Source organism: Copadichromis virginalis, linkage group LG16, assembly GCF_057382275.1.
Source record: "Copadichromis virginalis isolate Kocher_CV1m ecotype Utaka linkage group LG16, C_Virginalis_male_GT1.1, whole genome shotgun sequence".
Lineage (NCBI taxonomy): Eukaryota > Metazoa > Chordata > Actinopteri > Cichliformes > Cichlidae > Copadichromis > Copadichromis virginalis.
This window is the reverse complement of record NC_140633.1, coordinates 5,050,906-5,071,852: the sequence shown is the minus strand read 5'-3', so window position 1 is coordinate 5,071,852 and position 20,947 is coordinate 5,050,906. Positions and strand designations below refer to the sequence as shown.

The window sequence follows — 20,947 nt, the reverse complement described above, 5'->3', positions numbered from 1 at the left end:
AAAAAAAAATGCTTACACCTTCTTGTTAACTACCGCTCCAACACAGCAGCACCGGCTGTTAATACAGCACAGGTGTGACAGTGCTGTATTAACAGAAAACAAAGCCAGATTCTACAAATAATCACTAATATATCATAATAAGGTCTTAGCGGAGCTTCTAGCTACAGTGTGCGGCACATTCTTTGTCATTTGAATTGAAATATTTGAGATTAAACAGATTTTTTTTTCTTTTTTCTGGTTTATTTTCCCACAAAACACTTCTGCAAAATAGTGCACTGAAGTGGAACAGGACCTGCAGCCAGCTGTGTTCTCACATGAATCTGCATTGTAAAACAGGGCCCAATAGGCAAATGTCTTTATCAAGGTGAACAGGGCTCTGACACTGTGGTCCACTGACCCACTGCTGTTGGGTCAGGGTGAGTAAGTATTCTAATGTGGATTAATGTGACATGGAAGCATGCTGCTAATTTGAGCCTTATTACTTATACACTAAAAAAAACAGAGTTAATCAACTAGTCCAGATTCTGCAATCTAAGGTAAGGAATATGTAGGCAGTTAAGAAAATGGATTCTTTAACTTCTCAAAACAACAAAACAACGTTGGTGAAGTCTGGAGAGGCCTCAGAACCATCTCGGGCCACAAACAGCAGAACTCTCTGCCTGGGAGGGATGTGAGATGGGCAAATGAACTGAATCATTTCTTCAACAGATTTGACTCAGCCATGAGGCAGTCTGCAACATCGGCTGCAGACTCACCCACCCCCACTGCTGCTGTTCCACCTCAGACACTTCACACCTCCTCTATTCACCCTGCTCACTCCCCCCCACCCCCAACAACAGCATCCAATACACACTCAACACAAGGCTCCAGCCTGTCTCTCTCAACCACCCAGGTTAGGAGGGAACTGAGGAGGATTAATGGCAAGAAGGCAGCGGGTCCAGATGGCATCAGCTCGAGGGTCGTCAGGTCCTGCGCGGACCAACTGTGTGGGGTGATGGAGCACCTCTTCAACCTGAGCCTGAGGTTGGGAAGAGTCCCACAGCTCTGGAAAACCTCCTGTGTTGTACCAGTGCCAAAGACTTCACGCCCCAAGGACCTCAACAGCTACAGGCCGGTGGCTCTGACATCCCACCTAATGAAGACCCTGGAGCGGTTGGTCCTGGCTCAGCTTCGGCGCCTAATAAGCTCATCACTGGACCCACTTCAGTTTGCCTACCAGCCTGGCATTGGAGCGGATGATGCCGTCATTCACCTCCTACATCGTTCCCTCGCTCACCTGGAGACTGCTGGAAGCACTGTGAGAATCATGTTCTTTGATTTCTCCAGTGCCTTCAACAACATTCTTCCCTCGGTTCTAAAGGACAAGCTGGTGAACTCTGGAGTGGACCATCACCTCACTACCTGGATCCTGGACTACCTCACCGACCGACCACAATATGTGAGGACTCAGGGCTGTGTGTCGGACAGGGTCGTCTGCAGTACGGGGGCCCCACAGGGAACGGTTCTGGCTCCGTTCCTCTTCACCATCTACACTGCAGACTTCTCCCACAATTCCACCCAGTGCTTCCTGCAGAAGTTCTCTGATGACTCTGCAATAGTCGGCCTCATCACTGATGGGGACGACAAGGAGTACAGAGGTCTGACCCAAGATTTTGTGGACTGGTGCCAGCTGAACTACCTCCAGATCAACGCCAGTAAAACCAAGGAACTGGTGGTAGACTTCCGCAGGCACAAGCATTCTCCACTGCAACCACTGAACATCCAAGGTATGGACATTGAGGCTGTGGACAGCTACAGGTACCTTGGTGTTCATCTGAACAATAGACTGGACTGGACTCATAACTCAGACGCCCTCTACAGGAAAGGGCAGAGCAGGCTGTACCTGCTGCGGAGACTCAGGTCGTTTGGGGTGGAGGGCCCACTCCTGAAGAAATTCTATGACTCTGTGGTGGCTTCTGCTATCTTTTATGGCGTGGTCTGCTGGGGCGGCAGCATCTCTGCTGGGGACAGGAAGAGACTGAACAGGGTGATCCGAAGGGCCAGCTCTGTTCTAGGATGCCCTCTGGACCCAGTGGAGGTGGTGAGTGACAGGAGAACGGTGGCTAAGCTGTCATCCCTGATGGACAACATCTCCCACCCCATGCAGCAGACTGTGACAGCACTGAGCAGCTCCTTCAGTGGGAGACTGCGGCACCCACGGTGTGGGACGGAGAGATTTCGCAGGTCTTTCCTCCCCACTGCTGTCAGACTCCATAATAAAGACTTTAACTGATCAAGCACACACATCCATGCATATGCAATAATACTAAGTGCAATAATCCTTTCTGTCATTGTTGTATTTTACTCAGTTGTATATAGTATTTGTATTTGTATTCTATTTTTATCTTATTGTATATTTATTTTATTTTATTCTACTGTATATAGTATTTTATTTTATTCTATTCTGTACAGTTGTGTACTGTATTTATTCTTATTGTATTCTAATTTTTGCCTCATAACTTTTGCACTGTCCACTTCCTGCTGTGACAAAACAAATTTCCCACGTGTGGGACTAATAAAGGTTATCTTATCTTATCTTATAAAATGATTTGCATCCTTCGTGTACAAAGTACGGTTGTCATGGCCACCTCTAGTACTGAGTAGATTACATCTGTGTAACTGTAGTCACCTGCCCTGGCCATAATCTGTTTTGGTGGTTGTTTTCTTTGTCTGTGCCTTTAAGTCTTTGCAGGTCCCTGAGTGGATGAGCTGACGGCTGCCGATTGGTCCGCCGATCATGTGGTCGCATTCAAAATCCCTCCACCAGCAGTTGTCCCGGGGGCAGCCACTGACAGCAGCAGCAGACCTTACCCTGGCCTCCAAAGCCTGAGACATTTGTGCCTGTGACTTTGTGCGACTTTCTGAGTTCTGTATATAGTGTGTACATTAGTTTTCATTGTAAAGAGCACATTGTAAATAGCACTGGAACAGAAGGGGTGAGCTGCCTTATTGTTTTCCTTGTACTGTTTTATTTTTTTATTTTTTTATTTAGGACAGTGCATGTTAATGAACATAAATGTAAAAAATAAAAATTTCATGAATGTAAACATATCAGATTATAGCCAAGGGCTAATTACCATCTGTTGTCCTTAAGCATAAAAAATAGACATCATTCATAAAAATTCATCATTCATTCATAATAAAAACTCCATCACCAAACTTACACATACACACCATTCTGTTCCCAAATAAAACATTAAAACTATACAACTCATACATGATCACACACTTGATTTGTCCATAACCAGTTTTTAACCTTTGCCTTAAACAAATTGAATGTCGAGCATTCTCTAATGGGTTGAGGAAGACTGTTCCACAGATGGCCACCCTGGACAGAGAGGACGTTCTGCCCATAAACTGTCCGTCTGTGGGGTATAAACAAGTCTCCTCGGATTGAAGCTCAAGTGGTCCTGTCTGAGCTTTCTTTATGCCTAACAAACTGCTTTAGTGGTGGTGTTTATTTCAGTTAGGGAGTTAGGTGTAGCGCTTGTCTTTTGTTTGATGTTTGATTTCACATAGGGTTTTAGATAGCACCTCCTCCTGACTTAGCTTGTTTTGTTTGTTATTTTGGCCTTTGTTCACCCCGGAGCTTCATTTTTGCAGTGTAGAAAAATAAACCACCATTCACTAAGAGATTGGTTTTCCCTCTGTGTATGGTTTTGGGGACCAGGGCGGGGCAATCTTTTCAAACTTATGTTGCGTTCCTGTACCCCTAGACTGGGGCGTAACATAGATGTACACAGCGGGAGAGAGCTGGTAGTTAGATACAGTCTATATAAGCTTGATTAATTTAACAAACATGTGTGAGCAGATGGCAGTTACAGTGCATTTACAGCAGTTAGACAGTGATTACAACAACAGAGCCAGTGTGAGTGAGAAGAGCTTGTGAGAGTGAGTGGATTTAAGAAAATGGGTGACTCAGGTGTGCTTTTGAGTTTTGAGGTGAGTTGAATTCTAACTTAAGAATTTTCATAATTTAATTTACAAAACTTGCATATGATCTTTATTTTGTAGCTCAATCTATTGACATATGACACAGCAGCTGCAGCAGTCTGCTACTGCCACCTGTGGCAAAGGGCCAGGGCCTACAACCAGATTAACATGGCACACACATCTGCACCTGGCTCTGTCTGAGGGGCTGCATTTACACCTGCTGCATTCAAATCGACCCACAAACATCCTGCTCATAGATGCCAGCACAGCGGATTGTCAAGACTAAAACCAGTCTTTAAGCAAAGACAACGTCTTCAGTCTCAGCTGACTGCAGGTTTCCCCAAACTTAGAAACAGTACATTTGCATAATGACTGAAACCAGCCCACTGAAGGAACAATGGACAGTTCCCCAAAGATAACAGTGATAAATTGTTTAACATGCGTAACATCTGTAATCACCTTCTGCAGTGTCTTTAAAGTGCAAAGGCATCCAGGTTATCTCAACCACATGTTTTCAGTTGGTGCATCAAAGTGACATTTCACCCAGTGATGCTGAGGTGACCCATTCAAGGTGCTTCAGTCTTAGGTATTGATTTGGTTATTTTACCCACTCATCAGTGTCTGCAGCAGAGCTTCTTTCGCCACAGGCACGGCATAGCTGGGAAAGGTAACTGAAAATAGTCACAACAATGAGGATGTATGTATAAATATTTTAAATGAATATCCAGATGTTTCTGGGGTATACCTGAGTGTTTGAGCAGACAGATTGTGCTGGCAGTCCCCTCTTGGTCCACAGAGTACTGTACTGTTGTCCCCAATAGAATTTCTTCAGTAAGCTGGCCGTTTTCTATTCATTAGAATCTGTATTTATTCAAGTAAAATACTCCATGACCATCATAGCTGCCTCGCATACAGACACCACAGGATGTAACGTCCTGCTGTTTGAGATGTTTGTCGCAGACTCGTCCAGCTACTGCGTCACCCACAAATGTTTGTCAAATTAACAAAGTTAACACATCATTTACACAGACTGTATATAACCTCCAGCTCTCTCCAGCTGTGTTGATCAATTAGCTATTTTAGCCCCAAGTGTTTATTTCCAGAGAAAAGACAGAGGCAGACTACTGTAACAGGATGTGACGTTGCAACATGATATTAATGTGGAACATTTCTTGATGTTATGGGGAAAAAAATTAAATCATGAACAATGTTGTGGTAATTTCCAGAACTTTGTGTACATAATTTGGTATTTCTCAAGCACGAAGGCCAAAAATAATGACATAATACTGTTTCATTTGAAAAGCAAATCTACCACACATCTGTTTGACCGTCACTAGTTAATCTGAAACACCGTAAGTCAGTAAGAATGGCTTGCACTGTCAGAGGCTGAAAAGACAACGGCAAAACTTCAGTAACATGAAAATTAGACCTTATTGATTTATTTCAACTCAAGAAGTACACATTTTTAAAGATGGACTATAGTGTTTGACAGGATTTGAGGGTTTTGTTTGTTTGTTTTAACCTTCATTTCCATCCACAGTCCATACCAGTTTGTGGTATGTTTGCTATCTGCCATTAAAACTTAACAAGAAGAAAAAGGACAGCAACAGAGGTTCAGCAAACGTGTTACAGAATAAACATGATGGGACTTAAAAGTTGGCTTTTTATGGATTCCAGCTTATTTTGGAGTCAGAGCACATGAAATGACAGACAGAGCTGCAAAGGAAGCCACAAAAATGTGTTAGTTGACCTGGCTATTAACTTCTGTCAGACAAAGATAAAGAGTATCATAAGGCGAAAAATGAAGAAAAGTTTTGGGCAGACTGGTTTGAACTAGAGATGGACCGATCCGATATTACGTATCGGTATCGGTCCGATACTGACCTAAATTACTGGATCGGATATCGGAGAAAAATAAAAAATGTAATCCGATCCATTAAATATCACGAAAGCATCTCACAAAACTTGCAACACGCTGTAACTCGCCTCAGAACGTTAGCACGTCGGAGCAGTATGCATCACGTGATAGAGCGGCTGTGGCATGCGGGACCTGTCGGTGGTCTGGATAGCATGTGGAGCTTCGCTAGCAACCCGGCATTTCATCTCCGACAAAGTTATCCCCGAGAGAAGTAAAGCAAGTGTGTAAGTCCATCTCTGAATGTAAAGCATTCCTGCGTTAAGCTTAACAAGCGATATATGGAGCGACTGCCTCTCCTGCTGCTACTTCAATCATGAAACTGCTTATAATGATCAGCTGGTCGGCTTTTCTGTCGCGAGTCCGTCTGTCTTGTTTGTTTTTGGCCCACTTTACACCAGAAAGAGGAAACCAGCGGCTGAACAACAGCAGCACGTTTAAGCTTGATCAGCTGTTGTTAGAATGTATTTAATCTTACTTTCTACTCGAGGATCTTTTTCTACGTAGCTGACGGCTGGTAACTGTGCAGGGGCGCATCTAGGAAAGTTTAGCCAGGGGGGCCGATAGGGCATGAACAGGGGAAAGGGGGCACAAAGACATACTTTTCTTTCTTATTCTCATTTAAAATGTCTAATAAATAAAAGCTTTTAATAAATAATTATCTGACACCCAAAGTTTTAATTTGATGTAAAATGAATAGAAGTCAATTACTGTATATAGTGACTATTAAGTCTAATATATATACCCTAGTAAGCTATAGCACTTTTTCCTTTGGGAAGGTACCATCTGTGCAGTCTGCAATTTTGTTGAAGAAAGATGTTGAATCTATTTAATATTTCTTGAAAAATAATTGATTTCTGTGCTTTTTTTTTCACACTGCATCAAATTAAGGTTGATTACGTCGATTAAGCATCATGAGGTGGAGCGTGAGGGGTGGTTCCCTATTTTTTATTTATTTATTTTTGTTGCTGGGAGTTGGAACCCTATTAGTTAGGTTGCTTAATATTTATGCTAAGTACTCTTTAAAATCAGAATCAGAATCAGAATACTTTATTGATCCCTGGGGGAAATTATTTTTTGTTACAGTGCTCCATTTTAAACCAACATTAAGACAAGACAGACAATACGCTAACTAAGAATAGTACAATATATACATATATATACATACATACATACATAAGTCACTTATAAATAAATATTTGGAAAAGAAACATGTGTAGTTGTAGCAGCAAACAGTGTGTTAAGTGGATGCGTTGTACAGGGAGATGGCCACAGGCAGGAATGATTTCCTGTGTCGTTCAGTGGTGCTTTTCGGTAATCTCAGTCTCTCACTGAACGAGCTCCTGTGACTGACCAACATGTCATGGAGTGGGTGGGAGGTGTTATCCAACATTGTCTTTATCTTGGACAGCATCCGCCTCTCCGACACCACCTTGAGGGAGTCCAGCTCCATCCCCACAACATTGCTGGCCTTACGGATCAGTTTATTAAGTCTGTTGGCATCTGCGACCCTCAGCCTGCTCCCCCAGCATGCAACAGCATAGAGGATCGCACTGGCCACCACAGACTCATAGAAAATCCTCAGCATTTTCTGGCAGATGTTGAAGGACCTCAGTCGCCTCAAAAAATAGAGACGACTCTGGCCCTTCCTGTAAAGTGCTGTGGTGTTTTTAGCCCAGTCCAGTTTATTGTCAATGTGTACTCCAAGGTATTTATAGTCCTCCACAATGTCAACACTGACCCCCTGGATTGAAACAGGGGTCAAGTGTTTCCTGGTCTTCCTGAAGTCCACGATCAGTTCCTTGGTCTTTGCCACGTTGAGCTGCAGATGATTCTGCTCACACCACGTGACAAAGGAGTCGACCACAGCCCGGTACTCTGTCTCATCATCCCTGCTGATGCATCCAACCACCGCAGAGTCATCAGAAAACTTCTGAAGATGGCAGGTCTCTGTGCAGTGGCTGAAGTCTGTGGTGTAGAGGGTGAAGAGGAAGGGGGAGAGGACAGTCCCCTGTGGTGCCCCTGTGTTGCTAATCACCTTGTCAGACACACACTGTGGGAGACGTACATATTGTGGTCTTCCTGTCAGGTAATCAACAATCCAGGACACCAGAGAAGCATCCACCTGCATCGCTGCTAACTTATCACCCAGGAGGGTCGGCCTGATGGTGTTGAAAGCACTGGAAAAGTCAAAAAACATGACCCTCACAGTGCTCGCCGGCTGGTCCAGATGGGTGTAGACACGATTGAGCAGGTAGATGATGGCGTCCTCTGTTCCGAGACGAGGCTGATAAGCGAACTGAAGGGGATCCAGATGTGGTCTTACTATGGGTCGCAGCTGGTCCAGGATGAGCCTTTCCAGGGTCTTCATGATGTGGGAGGTCAGTGCCACGGGCCTGTAATCCTGGGGGCCACTGGGACGAGGCGTCTTTGGTACAGGGACGAGGCATGATGTCTTCCACATCACCGGGACCCTCTGCAGACTCAGACTCAGCATAAACAGTTTATGAAAGACTCCACACAGCTGGGGGGCACAGGCCTTGAGGACAAGGGGACTCACTCCGTCTGGTCCAGCAGACTTGCCTGAGTGAAGTCTCCTCATTTGCATCTCAACCTGGTATTGAGTGAAGGTGATGGGTGGGGGAGGGGTGTCAGGAATCTCACAGGAGGCAACATGTGAAGAGAGAGGCTGGCACAGTGGTGTGGCTCTGGATTCCAGGCTGACTGCAGGTGAGGTTGTGGGGGTGGGAGCAGACACTGTGGTGTCGAATCTATTGAAAAACAGATTCAACTCATTGGCTCTATTCTCACCTCCCTCAGCTCCCCTGCTGTTGGTTGGCCTGAATCCAGTGATGGTCTTCATGCCCCTCCACACCTCTCTCATGCTGTTCTGCTGGAGTTTCCACTCCAGCTTCCTCCTGTAATTGTCCTTAGCCTCTCTGATCTTGTCCTTTAGCAACACCTGGACCTTCCTCACCTCCTCTTTGTTGCCCCCTCTGAAAGCCCTCTTCTTGTTGTTGAGGAGGGCTTTGATGTCCTTAGTCACCCACGGCTTGTTATTTGGGTAACAATGAACAGTCTGAGCTGGAACAATGGAGTCGGTGCAGAAAGTTATGTAGTCTGTGATACACTCAGTAAGCCCATTGATGTCCTCGGCGTGAGGCTCACAGAGTGTTTCCCAGTCTGTAGCCGAGCTATGGCAGAGTGGATAGTGTCACATGCAGCTGTGGGGTTAGCAGAGGGGGGAACATAAACAGCCACCAAGATGACGTGAGAGAATTCCCTGGGTAAATAATACGGCCTGAGTCCAACAGCACACAGTTCAGTGTCCGGGCAACAAATCCTTTCTTTGATTGTTATGTTGGCAGGGTTACACCACCGGTTGTTAACTAAAACAGCAAGCCCACCTCCTTTACGCTTACCGCTAGCGATGCTGTCCCTGTCCGCCCGAACAGTGTGGAAGCCTTCCACGGAAGCATTCTCATCGGGAATGACCTGGTGCAGCCATGATTCGGTGAAACACATCAGGCTACACTCAAAAATACCAGAATAGGGAGGATGGTGTAGGTTTAAGTTTATTAGATTGATCAGTATTGCTGAACTATGAAACATTTTTTTTTTGCATACAGGTATAACAGAATAGCTTTAGTGTAGTTGTTGTTTTAAACTTGAGTATGAACTTATACAAAATGCAGCAAGATATTTTAAAAAACAGTTTTGTTGATTAAAAAACACTATATCGGATTCATATCGGTATCGGCAGATATCCAAATTTATGATATCGGTATCGGTATCGGACATAAAAAAGTGGTATCGTGCCATCTCTAGTTTGAACACGACTTTATTCATGGCAGGTAAACATAATACAGGTAAACGTGACTACTGTGGAGAAGAGGAAACAGAACATGTGGGTGATCGTGGCTCAAGAGTTAGCAGTTTGTCTTGTAATTGGAAGGTTGCCGGTTCGAGCCCCGGCTCCAACAGTCTCGGTTGTTGTGTCCTTGGGCGAGACACTTCACCCGTTGCCTACTGGTGGTGGTCAGAGGGCCCGGTGGCGCCAGTGTCCGGCAGCTTCGCCTCTGTCAGTGCGCCCCAGGGTGGCTGTGGCTACAATGTAGCTGCCATCACCAGTGTGTGAATGAATGGCCTACACAGGGGAGGTAGAGAGAAGGCAACTGATCCAAAACCTCAGAAACCTACAAATGAAACTGGATCTTATTGAGTAACTGCAAAAGGACCCAAGAAGTGAAAGTTATCAGGCTTTAAAACAGGGTAAATTGTTTTGGAGGATTTGTGAGCGACGTTGCAGTACACACTCCACACCAGTTGGTGGCGGTAATGCACCATTTTATTGTTTGCCAATCGCCAATAAAACTTAGGGGAAGAAGGACAGCTACGCGTTACCAGACGAGTGTTCGGGTTCAGAGCAGCATGACTGCTGAAGCTGTGGTCACCGTCCGCCTGGTGAGGTCCTTCGAACACAGGAACTTCAAGCCGGTTGTGTTTCACGGCGTCCGCTTGGAGCAGACCGTACAGGACTTCATGCAGCTCGTCAAAGACGGTGAGAGCCGTGCGGTGTGTACCCCGTGTCAGCATCTGTTCACCGAAACAAACCTTTAAAAACACTGCGCAGGCAGAAATCCCAGGATTCACTGCAGCTGGACGGGAGAGCTTCAAAACTTAGAGTTCTTTGGTTTTAACTGGATATGAAACACTTCATATATAAAGGTTAATTTACAACAATGAGCCCTGCTCTCTGTGTAGGTGGATATAAGAAACAAGTCCTTAATGTTTTAAGCACATGTTTGGCGCCCTCCTGCGGCAGTACAGAGCGTGACAGGCGGCACAAACCCCAACATCACAGCTAACAGGCACATTTTCCTGTTTCAGGGCCGAAAAACGAAGACTCGCCTACTGCGCAGTAGACTGAGTGAAAGTGGGCAGTTTATATTATTAACCTAAGAGTGGTTGCTACAGTCAGAGGCAGCACAGAAGCAACGCCCTTAGACTGGTTTTAGTTTGTGTTCTTATTTTGCTGAGTTCTCGGTACTCTGTGGTTAACTAACATAAACTAATGTGAGTCTGTTGACTGCAACAAACAAAACCAGTGATGTCATGTTTAGAATAGAACAGAGTAGAGTAGAATAGAATGCCTTTTATTGTCACTATACACATGTACAGTGAGATTCAGAGCTGCAGTGCAAACGTGTGGGAAAAGAAAAATATACAGATATAGGGCAAAAATAAATGGTGTTATGTATTTACAGTGTGGGTTATTGCACATAAATTAAATATTGCACAGTCATGATCGTAGTTTGCAGTCTGTGTGGGGGAGTCCTTGGATTTGGGGTGAAACTGTCTTCAGTGCATGTGTGAGTTCAGGCTCTTGGAAAGAAACTGTTCTTGAGTCTGTGGGTCTTTGGTCTAGAACATAAAGGTGGTCCTTGATGTGCTGAAGCATTAGTATCTCGAAGCATTTCATGAGTACGGCGTGAGGGCCACAGGGCGGTCATCGTTCAGGCTGGTGATGGGAGACTTCTTTGGCACTGGGAATATCCTCTGTTACAGTGAGTGGAGCAGTGCAGGAACCAGGTGAGGATGAGGATGGGAGCAGGGCTGGAGCAGCTGAGTGCTGCTGTTGAGATGTTTCTGGGCAAAGAAGTGATTTATCTCGTCTGCCAGCGGCACACTCAGGCTTTCTGTTTTCACAGCCTCTGTAGTTTGTCTCGTATGCCCTCCCACACCTCCTGTGTGTTGGCGCTGGACAGGTGGGACTCTGTGCTCCTTTGTGGTCTGTTTTGACTTTTTTAGTTTCCCTTTTCAGATCGGCTCGAGCAGCCGTGTACAGAGCTCTGACACCTGACCTGAAGATGGCGTCACAGACTTTGAGAAATGAGCGGACCTGGCTGGTTTTTGGTTTGGGAAAACCCGAATGCTTTTGTCCACAGTCACATTTCTGATACAGAACTTGATGTAGTCCAGTACTGATCCTGTGACTGTTTCTAGCTCCTGGTGTTCAAATCTGTCTCAGCAGGCCTGTAGTTTGGAGAGAGCATTTTCAGGCCAGGTTGTAACGGTCTTTGTGGTGGACCTGGCACTGCGTCTGAGGGGAGTGAAGGCTGGGGAGAGCAGGAGGGAGAGGCAGTCGGTCTCGTGGTGTTCGCTGTGTCGAATCGAGCGTAGAATACGTTTAGATCCTCACACAGAGGCCGAGGTCTGCGCTTTCCCCTCTAAAGTCTGTGATTGTGTTTAGCAAACTGTTGCTCCACCCTGTGTGTGTCCCACATAGACACAAAAACAGCTGTGAGAAACCCCAGTGGGACAGATGGGGAGTCTTTATTAGACGAGTTTTTTAGGATTCTCGACCTTGTGTGTTTTCACACATGAATAAGAAGATAAAATCTTGATTGAATCCAACAATTTCTTTCAGATATTGCAACAAGGCCAGGATTTCCACCTCCTTTCAGGAAATATGGTTATGGTATGTATGCATTACTTCAATTGTCTTCATAATTTTTTACTGCTGTCATTAGAGCAATGTTCTCATCCTACCCACATGTCATGTTTAGATTGCTGTTGTTGTTACATAGAACTCACATAGTTACCTGGAGTTATAGCTAAACATCAGTAGTGATGTGTTTACTTGATACAAAATGATTTAAATAAACACACGAACACCAGAACAGAAATGTAATCACTCTTTCTTTCCGCACCCAAACAAGGACGGAAGTGTTGGTGAAACATCTCACTCTGTTATCAGAGATCCATGAAGTGACCCATCGTTCTTTTTCTAACTTTGCTCTGTTTCACTACGGGAGATATGGCCCACTACCGGATTGTGCCCAAAGCTATGCTCCAGCACTACTCCAGGATCTCAGGTTGGACCTGAGGCGCTAGATTCCAGGACTGACTGACCCAGGGATGACTGTGCAACATCCAGCCTATAAAACCGCACGAACTGGACTGATACACCTCTGAGCAAAGCCCAGGATGTTGCCATCCCGAGTTAGGAGAGGCTGGTCGGTGGTGTTAGAATGAGGGGGCGGAGCCCTGAGCACAGCTCAAACGTGGTGTCATTGGAGCTTCCGTAGTTGGTCATACCAAGGCGATTCCCATAGTGAAACACGGGGCAAAGTTAGATTACGAACTCCTCTCCTAGGTGTCTCACACCACCTCAGCTGGCTGTTTTCAGTGTAGAGGAGTAGCGGCTCTATTCTGACCCTCTCCCCAGTGACTGAGCTACTCACCAAATTTCTAAGACACCAGCCACCCTTTGGGGGAAGGTTATTTCCACACAGCTTGTAGGGCTGCTCAATTAATCGAATTTTAATCACGATTACGATCTGGGCTTTCAACGATCATTAAAAATGACTGAGCCGATTATTAGCCCCTCCCTCATTTATCCGCGACACCTTAAAGGCCGGTCCGTGAAAATATTGTCGGGCATAAACCGTCCGTGGCGCAAAAAAGGTTGGAGACCACTGATTAAGAGGACCCGAGGGAAGCTCGGAAAGCTAAGCAGAAGTTATTTGGAGAGGAGAGTGACTGCTGTTGGTTGAAAAGAGAGGTAAAAAAACTTCAGTGGTGTTGCACACTATGTTATATTATTTTTTAAAGTCATTGTTAACCCTTTAAAGCCGGTCAGAGCAGCACGCTCCGTTTTGTGTAACCATTTTTAAATCCCTGTAGAACCTGAACCGTGTAAGCTAGCGCAATAACCCGGAGGAGTTGTACTTACATCTGATGCCATCAGCTTGTCCTCGATCACGGTTTCCTTCCACATAAAGCTTTACAAAAATTGCATAAAAAGCTCTTGCAGGAACAAAAACATAATATTCCAGAAACACGCTTTGCCGATCCGATCAGCTGTTCGTAACACTTCCCACAGTGAAACAGACGTCAGCGCGAACTACCGCATATCCGCCATTTCCTGCCCGAAACCGGAAGTGATGTCATTTTCGCGGAAATTGTAGTTTTTTACTCGTAGGTCTTAAAAACCTATACTGGTCATGTTTGACTTTTCTGAATAGTTGCTGGGATGCTTAGAACTTGAATTGCACAGCTGGAAATAGTTTATTTTGATGCACCTGCTGTTTTCTTTGCAAATTTGCATCATAGGATTGTTTTTTGTTTTTCCTGCAGTATATAAAAATTGCTGTATCTCCAAAATAAAACTATGAAGACACTCAAAATAAATTTCCTGTTGTTGTAAACTATTTTTTGCAACTTTATTGTATTTAAAGTTTTGAGGGATAAACCTCTTAAATTTCTCCAAGTAGAAATATATGTAAAAAAAAAAACCAAAAACGATTTTCAATTTTTTTGTAGTTTATTGCACTTTTTTGCAATTAATGTAGTTACTATGGACTTAATGCATACATATTATTAAAATATGGGCTATAACAGTTGCATAGCAACTTGAAATGCTCCCACAAACGGCACTACAACATGTAAAAAAATAATATAAGCTCTGGCGGACTTGGTTCTATAGTAGGTCTTAAAGGGTTAAATAAATATCGTCAAATAATCGTGATCTCAATTTCAGTGAAAATAATCGTGATTATCATTTTTGCCATAATCGAGCAGCCCTAACAGCTTGTGACCATAGGTGGGTGTAGCCACAGCAGGCGCTGCACCAATCCGTTACTCTAGTGATTCACTTTTCTCTTAGTTGCAAGCAAGACAGTCCGATACTTAAATTTGCTCCAAATCCAGCGTGGGTCCTTCTGACTGAGAACCATGCCCTCAGACTCGTTTCCCACTCAGCTGCTAGCCTACTGGCTGCACCTGGATTTTCTGTCCATAAATAATATGACAGATGGCAGCCTGGTGGAGTCCAGAACTTCATGGGAGAGAGTTCGACTTGGAGTGTGAACACTGGTGATGTGCAAATCGATATTGAAATATTGATTCTTCTGATACCAGTAATTTATGTTCTAGAATCGATTCTCATCGATATTTTAGTAATTTAGGGTAAATTTGTAGTTTATCATTAACAGGAACACAGTGGAAAGAAACTATATCATTCGGATTGTCTACATAGTCATGTGTGAAACACAGCTGTATAAATGTGTTGCAGCCGCTGGCGTGCGCACTCACAACAATGGCTGAGTGAAACGGAGTCATGTGTGGACGTATTTTATCTCCACAAACAGCCACGACACGGTTTGCGATACATGTGGCAAGAAAGTGAGATGTTGTGGCAACAGCACTGACCTCGTCAAACACCTCAGAGTAAATCATATCACAGAATATGACGAGCGTATGTTGAGACTGAAGAGGAGGACAGGGACAGGTGCTGCTGGGGCGAGACAGACGTCTCTCACGGAGTCCTTCAGTGCTGCAGGCAGGCAACGTGTTCAAATAGCCACAACTTCAGTTTTTTATTTCTATATGATGAACTCTGCATTATTAAGCAATAAGAACAAGTAATCTGATGTCCTGTAATCATTATGAAGCAATATTATTATATTATTATTACAGTTACATAATACAATTAATTATTGGATTATGAAATACAATGAAAAATTACGTTTTTGTACAGAGTATCGGATCAGTATCGTCGATACCGCCCTGAATTCTACTTGGTATCAGATCAGAAAGATAATCAGTGGAGTTGCACATCACTAGTGAACACAGCTCTCACAAGAGTTGTGAAGGACAGGAAACATGACTAAAGCTAATTATTGCATTATAAAATTGTGTTGTGCAATCCTTTTTGCTCTCTAACGACTTTTCCCTTGTTAATAAAGTGCTTATCTGATTGATTAAGACAATAAAACGAATATATACAAAAGGTAAAGATTGCCCAGTGTAAAAGCTGCACACACCGAGTGCTTCTTGTTCCTGCTGGATCTCAGGGCTGAACGGGACCTTTTTTTTTTTTTTTTTTTTTTTTTCTTTTTTCCCAGCCTGTCCTGTTTGGTTCTTTTGCCATCAGAATTATTGTCTAAAGGCAAAGAAAGATGCCCAACGGATTTACTTTACTAAATGGACCGCCCCAGCCTATTTGATTCACCTTTTATTGTTTATTTTATTTTATTTTCACTTGCTACACACGGGACAGACTTGACTGGGGAAAGAAAAACAGCGGGGAAGAAGGACGGCGATGAAGGGCAAAAAACCAAAAAAACAAACAGACAAAAAAATCCATGCTGAACGGGACTTTTAAAGAAATGTACATAGAGTGAGGCGATGCTCTTAAGGGCCCGCTAACAGAGCTCTTAAAGTCAGAATCAAATTGTATTTGTATAAATAAATGTAATCACTTTATGAACATTTGGATATAAAAGAAAATGCACATGGGATCATTATATACAGTTGTGGTCAGAGGTTTATACTAGGACTGTTCGATACAACGACATATATCGGATGACGATATAAAAACGTCTGTTTCATTTTACGCTATCGTTTGTTTCGTGGTGTCGCAAAATAAACTGTTTACAGCAAAAAAAATTTTCATCGTTTTGATGGTCACTGCAAGTCGAGTGACAGCACTGTTGTGTATCGAGCCTGTGTGGATTAGAGACAATGTAAAAATAAATTCACACTTTTGCACCCAGTTCTTGTTTGTTGGTCATTAAAGATGTCTGCTGTACAGTCATTCCACAGTGGGGGAAGAAAAACCATTAACAACTGAAAACAACCTTCATGATATCTGTAAAGTTTTGACCAAAGGTCTATGTAAACTTTGTTGGTGTGAAATTTGTGCTCTGAATCTGACTCCATCCTTTTTCCCCTTACAGACACGATGAAGATTATCCATCAGGCTCATGGAGCAAAGGTATCTGTGTGAAGGCTGTGGAGTGTCCGCTTGTAGGACACACGAGTGTTGTGGTCTGCCCTTAAGGAGTACTTTAAAAAATGACATTTTCAAAGGGACCTGACTATTTTGTCTTCCACTTTAATATAACTTCCCTCTTTTGTAATAGCATGATCCCTGTGAGAGAAAATAAAGGAAATCAAAATCTGTTCACTCAGCTGGTATTTCAACAACTAAATCATTTAATTCCCTTTAATCCACTTTCAGAATTTGGGATTGATCTCAGAATCAACTCAGTAATTTTAGCCGTACATTCCAGAAATATTATTTCAGTTATTATATAATCTTATTTCAGAAATAGTTTGCATTTCAAACTTGCAATTTTTATCTTTTTTCCTTTGTTTTCAGACAAACGAGTTAGTGATGAGTTTAGATGATGATGAAACTCTGGTTCTACATGAAGGCCAAACCCTCAGAGCTGCTGGTGTTGGTAAGATTTGCATTGCTGAGTGTTTGCTGTAGAGCAGTGTTGGTTATAATTTGGTCCAAAGTAACACATTACTGTATTCACTTTACATTTTTTCATGAATGTGGTAATGTAACAACTTACTGTTTTCAATTCATGCGCTATGCTGCTGACACATCAACGCTTTGCAAGCCTGTCCAAAACAAACATGCTAACATGAAGCTAGCAAAGAACACAGTGACACGAAAGCTAAACTTGTGTTGTCCTCAGCACAGCAGCCAGAGCCTGATTATAACAGGCAACAAAATCAGTAACAATGTCTGTCTGAGAGACGGAGAGATTATTTTCAATCATAAATCTAATTTGTCAAAATGAGCCTGATTCGCATCAGCACAGCCACCATCACCAGCCGACCAATGTAACTTTGAGTAACATCCCAGCTAACAGTCAGCTGTGAGCTGTGTTGACCCCAGTGACGTTAGAATTGTACAAGCTGTTTTTGCCCTGTTCTTATTTCCCATTTTCCTAGAAAATACAAAGAAATAAGGGGCGACTCAAAACATCTCTTTTTACATTTGTGCCTGTGATTATATTCACTGTTGCCTTTTGCTCGAGTTCATTGTTTCTAAACCCAAACCTTTCAGTCTATTTGCACAATGCCCCAAAATTCACCCTGTTCAAATTGAATTTCAAATAGAAGTAGTGATACAATAATAACATGTGGTTTGAATATCATGTAGTGAGAAAGGCCCGTGATGCGCATTCAGTGATTTCATCGTTGTTCAGTTTGCTGTTTCCAGAGCAGTCTAAACACAGTTCTTCATAACAACCAAAACTGAGTGGATTTTAGTTTCCTTTGTAAATGAATAAAACATGTCAGACTGAAATATCTGATTGGAGGCCGTATGATTTTTGGGGTTTGCTCAGTTGTCTGTGTATCATTTTAACGTCTTTACCTTATAATAAACAAATGATTTCAATAAATAAATATAAAGATATAAATAGAATTGAATGGCAAAAGTTGTCCTTCAGTGAGGTTCTTCCATCTCTATAAAGGAACTGGACAGTGACTCTCAGGTTTCTGCTTACCTAGCTTCATCATTTTGACTGCGATGCATTGTTTAGACTTGTTTTTTAATCTGTCAGTAGATTTATGCCTTAATCCAGTTTGGGTATGTTACACTCAGCAGGCAAATCTTTAAACATTTTGTTGTTCTTCTCTCGAACATACACGACCAGCTGTGGGACGGGCAGTTTATGAATTTAGTAACAGTTCAGTCAAGACACATCTCAGATCCCACCTCAACTGTCCATTAAAAAAATAAATGGTAAATGGCCTGCATTTGTATAGCGCTTTTCTAGTCCCTAAGGACCCCAAAGCGCTTCACACTACATTCAGTCATTCACCCATTCACACACACATTCACACACTGGTGATGGCAGCTACATTGTAGCCACAGCTGCCCTGGGGCGCACTGACAGAGGCGAGGCTGCCGGACACTGGCGCCACCGGGCCCTCTGACCACCACCAGTAGGCAAACACGGGGTTAGTATCTTGCCCAAGGATATTTGGCATGCAGCCAGGATAATGAATAAAAATAACTGTCTTCTGACTTATATGAAGGAGAGCTGTGATTGACTGTGATCCATTTCAAACTTCATAAAAATGGAAGACTTTCTGAACATACCTGTTTAAAAATCTGAGGTGTGTTTTAACTTTGACATGTTTGTCCTCTTTAGCTCATGAGACAGAAGTGGCGTTCTTCAGGAAAGCAGACTACAGTCTCTATAAAGCAAACCCCCAAACTGCCTGGTGACTGCGTCAGAGGACAGTTCATATACACAGGTCTGCCTGGAACAAGTTTTGTCATGTTGCTACTGGACTGTTTTTTTGTGGGATTTTTTTTTTCTCCTTTAAAGTCAAAGCTTATTATCCAGCAGACTAACAGGCCTTTTTATTTAATATTAATATTTTTTTTATTTTATGTGAATATGACTTTTATGAACATCTTTCTGTTGTTGGTGATGTTGTAGATATGCTGAAAGTTTTAAAGGTTTTAAGGAACAATGTTACATCTCCAGCATTCGCTCTGCTCTCTGTGATCATGAGTAAAATGTTTGTGTTCTCAGTGTAATTCAGAGATGTTTTCAGAAGTGTTTATATTTTTTCATACTTTGTTGCCAATGTAATTGTGAGTGGATACTTTTGCTAATAAAATGTTGTGCGGTTCAAGAACACGATGTAGACCTCTTTGAAACACAGATGGAGAGAAAGATGCTTTGACTGTTCTCAGGGGAACATTCGTTTCAATAAATGTGAAATAGAAGAAGTTACATGAAACTTTAGGATTCTCTTGAAGCTCGTCATCCGTATAAACTGAGTGAACCTCGTAGAGCTTTGGAGTTTGTTTCACATTTTAAAGGACTCATACAGTATGACTGTCTGTACCAGAGACCCTGTACCCTTCTATGACTCTGAAAACGACACAAAGGTCTACACCCACAGACACACTTTCACTGAGAAGCTCCTCCCATTTTTGTTGTTGGGGGGGGGGGGGGACGTTTGAAGCAACAATGGATGGAATAAAGTCTGTCAGACTCAGAATTCTCTATAATGTTCTTGGGAAGTTCCTCAATTGTTCTAATACAAGGGTCTCAAACTCGTGGCCTGGGGCCCGCATGCAGCCCACGTCACCCCTACTTGCAGCCCGTGTATTGATGTGATGGAATGTAATGCAATTTGGCCCTTGAAGTGACGTTTGTTAGGGAGGATTTGTTTGTTGAGTGCAATGTTAAAACAAATTCTCCAAATGACCGAATGTGTTAGTTCAGTGACAGGCAAACACTCATGTGGACACTCATGTCTGCAATTTTATTTTGTTAAATACGAGCAAAATGATAGAAGTGCTGCCACGTGTGTGGACAGGCAGAGAGGACCAATGTGTTTATTTGCTTCAATGAAAGGCTTCGATTAGTAAAGAGTGAGGGGGAAACTGCCTTCACGTTTGCAGTTTTGTCTTTTTATACAATATTTTTAATTTTAAAAGAACAAACACCACGTTTCCAGAAATATTTGTGGTTGTTTTCTTGTTTGTTTAGTGTTCAAGTAGCACAAAAAAACTGCGGCCCTCCAATGAGATGACAGTGCCAGCAATGGCCACAGCTCATTTAAGTCTGAGACTCTGTTCTAACGTTTGCCTTCACATAATGATTATCTGAGGTTTTTTACACTCTTAACTCATCACGTTATAGTCAAAGCAGAGTTAATGTATTTTATTTGAAGTAGGAGTCCCAAAAACTGAAAATGTGCTAAATAAAACCAAAAACATGCCTCTGATTGGTGGCACTTTGTAAAACCCCCTGCCCCTCACACACACACACACACACACGTGCACATCCCCACCTAAAACCATTTACAAGTATAGATACAGACACACATGGCAGTGACACAGTGTTGTGAGAGTGTATGACTCTGTGTTTCTATGTCAATTAAGCAGTCTGACTAAGTGAGTTCAAATTAAACTCGCAGGGCAGAAAGTTTGAGCGTGGAAAAGTCATTTTTTAGATTGTCAACCTCAACAGCAGGCGATTATGCAGTGGACGGGGTGATTCATGAAAAATCAAATTCTTCAAAACTTAAACTGTCATTGTTTGAAAACCATACAAGATAGAAAACAATATAGAAAACAATCTAGTAATATTTTAATAATCCAAGGTCTTGGGAAAAAGTTTTAATTTTTTCTCTAGCACAAAACATGCTAAAATATTTGAAATATTCAAATTTAAACTTATTGAATGAACTTGCATAAGATCACCAAAATGTCGAGCGTGA

The 20,947-nt window shown here is 42.8% G+C and overlaps 1 protein-coding gene across 1 annotated transcript; it reads left to right on the top strand.

Moving 5' to 3' along the window:
* Positions 1–10,241: 10,241 nt before the first annotated feature.
* lg16h2orf76 (linkage group 16 C2orf76 homolog) lies at positions 10,242–19,351 on the top strand. The gene is made up of 5 exons (XM_085435124.1): positions 10,242–10,448; positions 12,318–12,368; positions 16,633–16,670; positions 17,058–17,139; positions 18,856–19,351. Exons 1-5 carry the CDS (start codon positions 10,319–10,321, stop codon positions 18,930–18,932), a joined length of 378 nt encoding a protein of 125 aa, XP_085291250.1. The 5' UTR covers positions 10,242–10,318; the 3' UTR covers positions 18,933–19,351.
* The last annotated feature ends 1,596 nt before the right edge of the window (positions 19,352–20,947 follow it).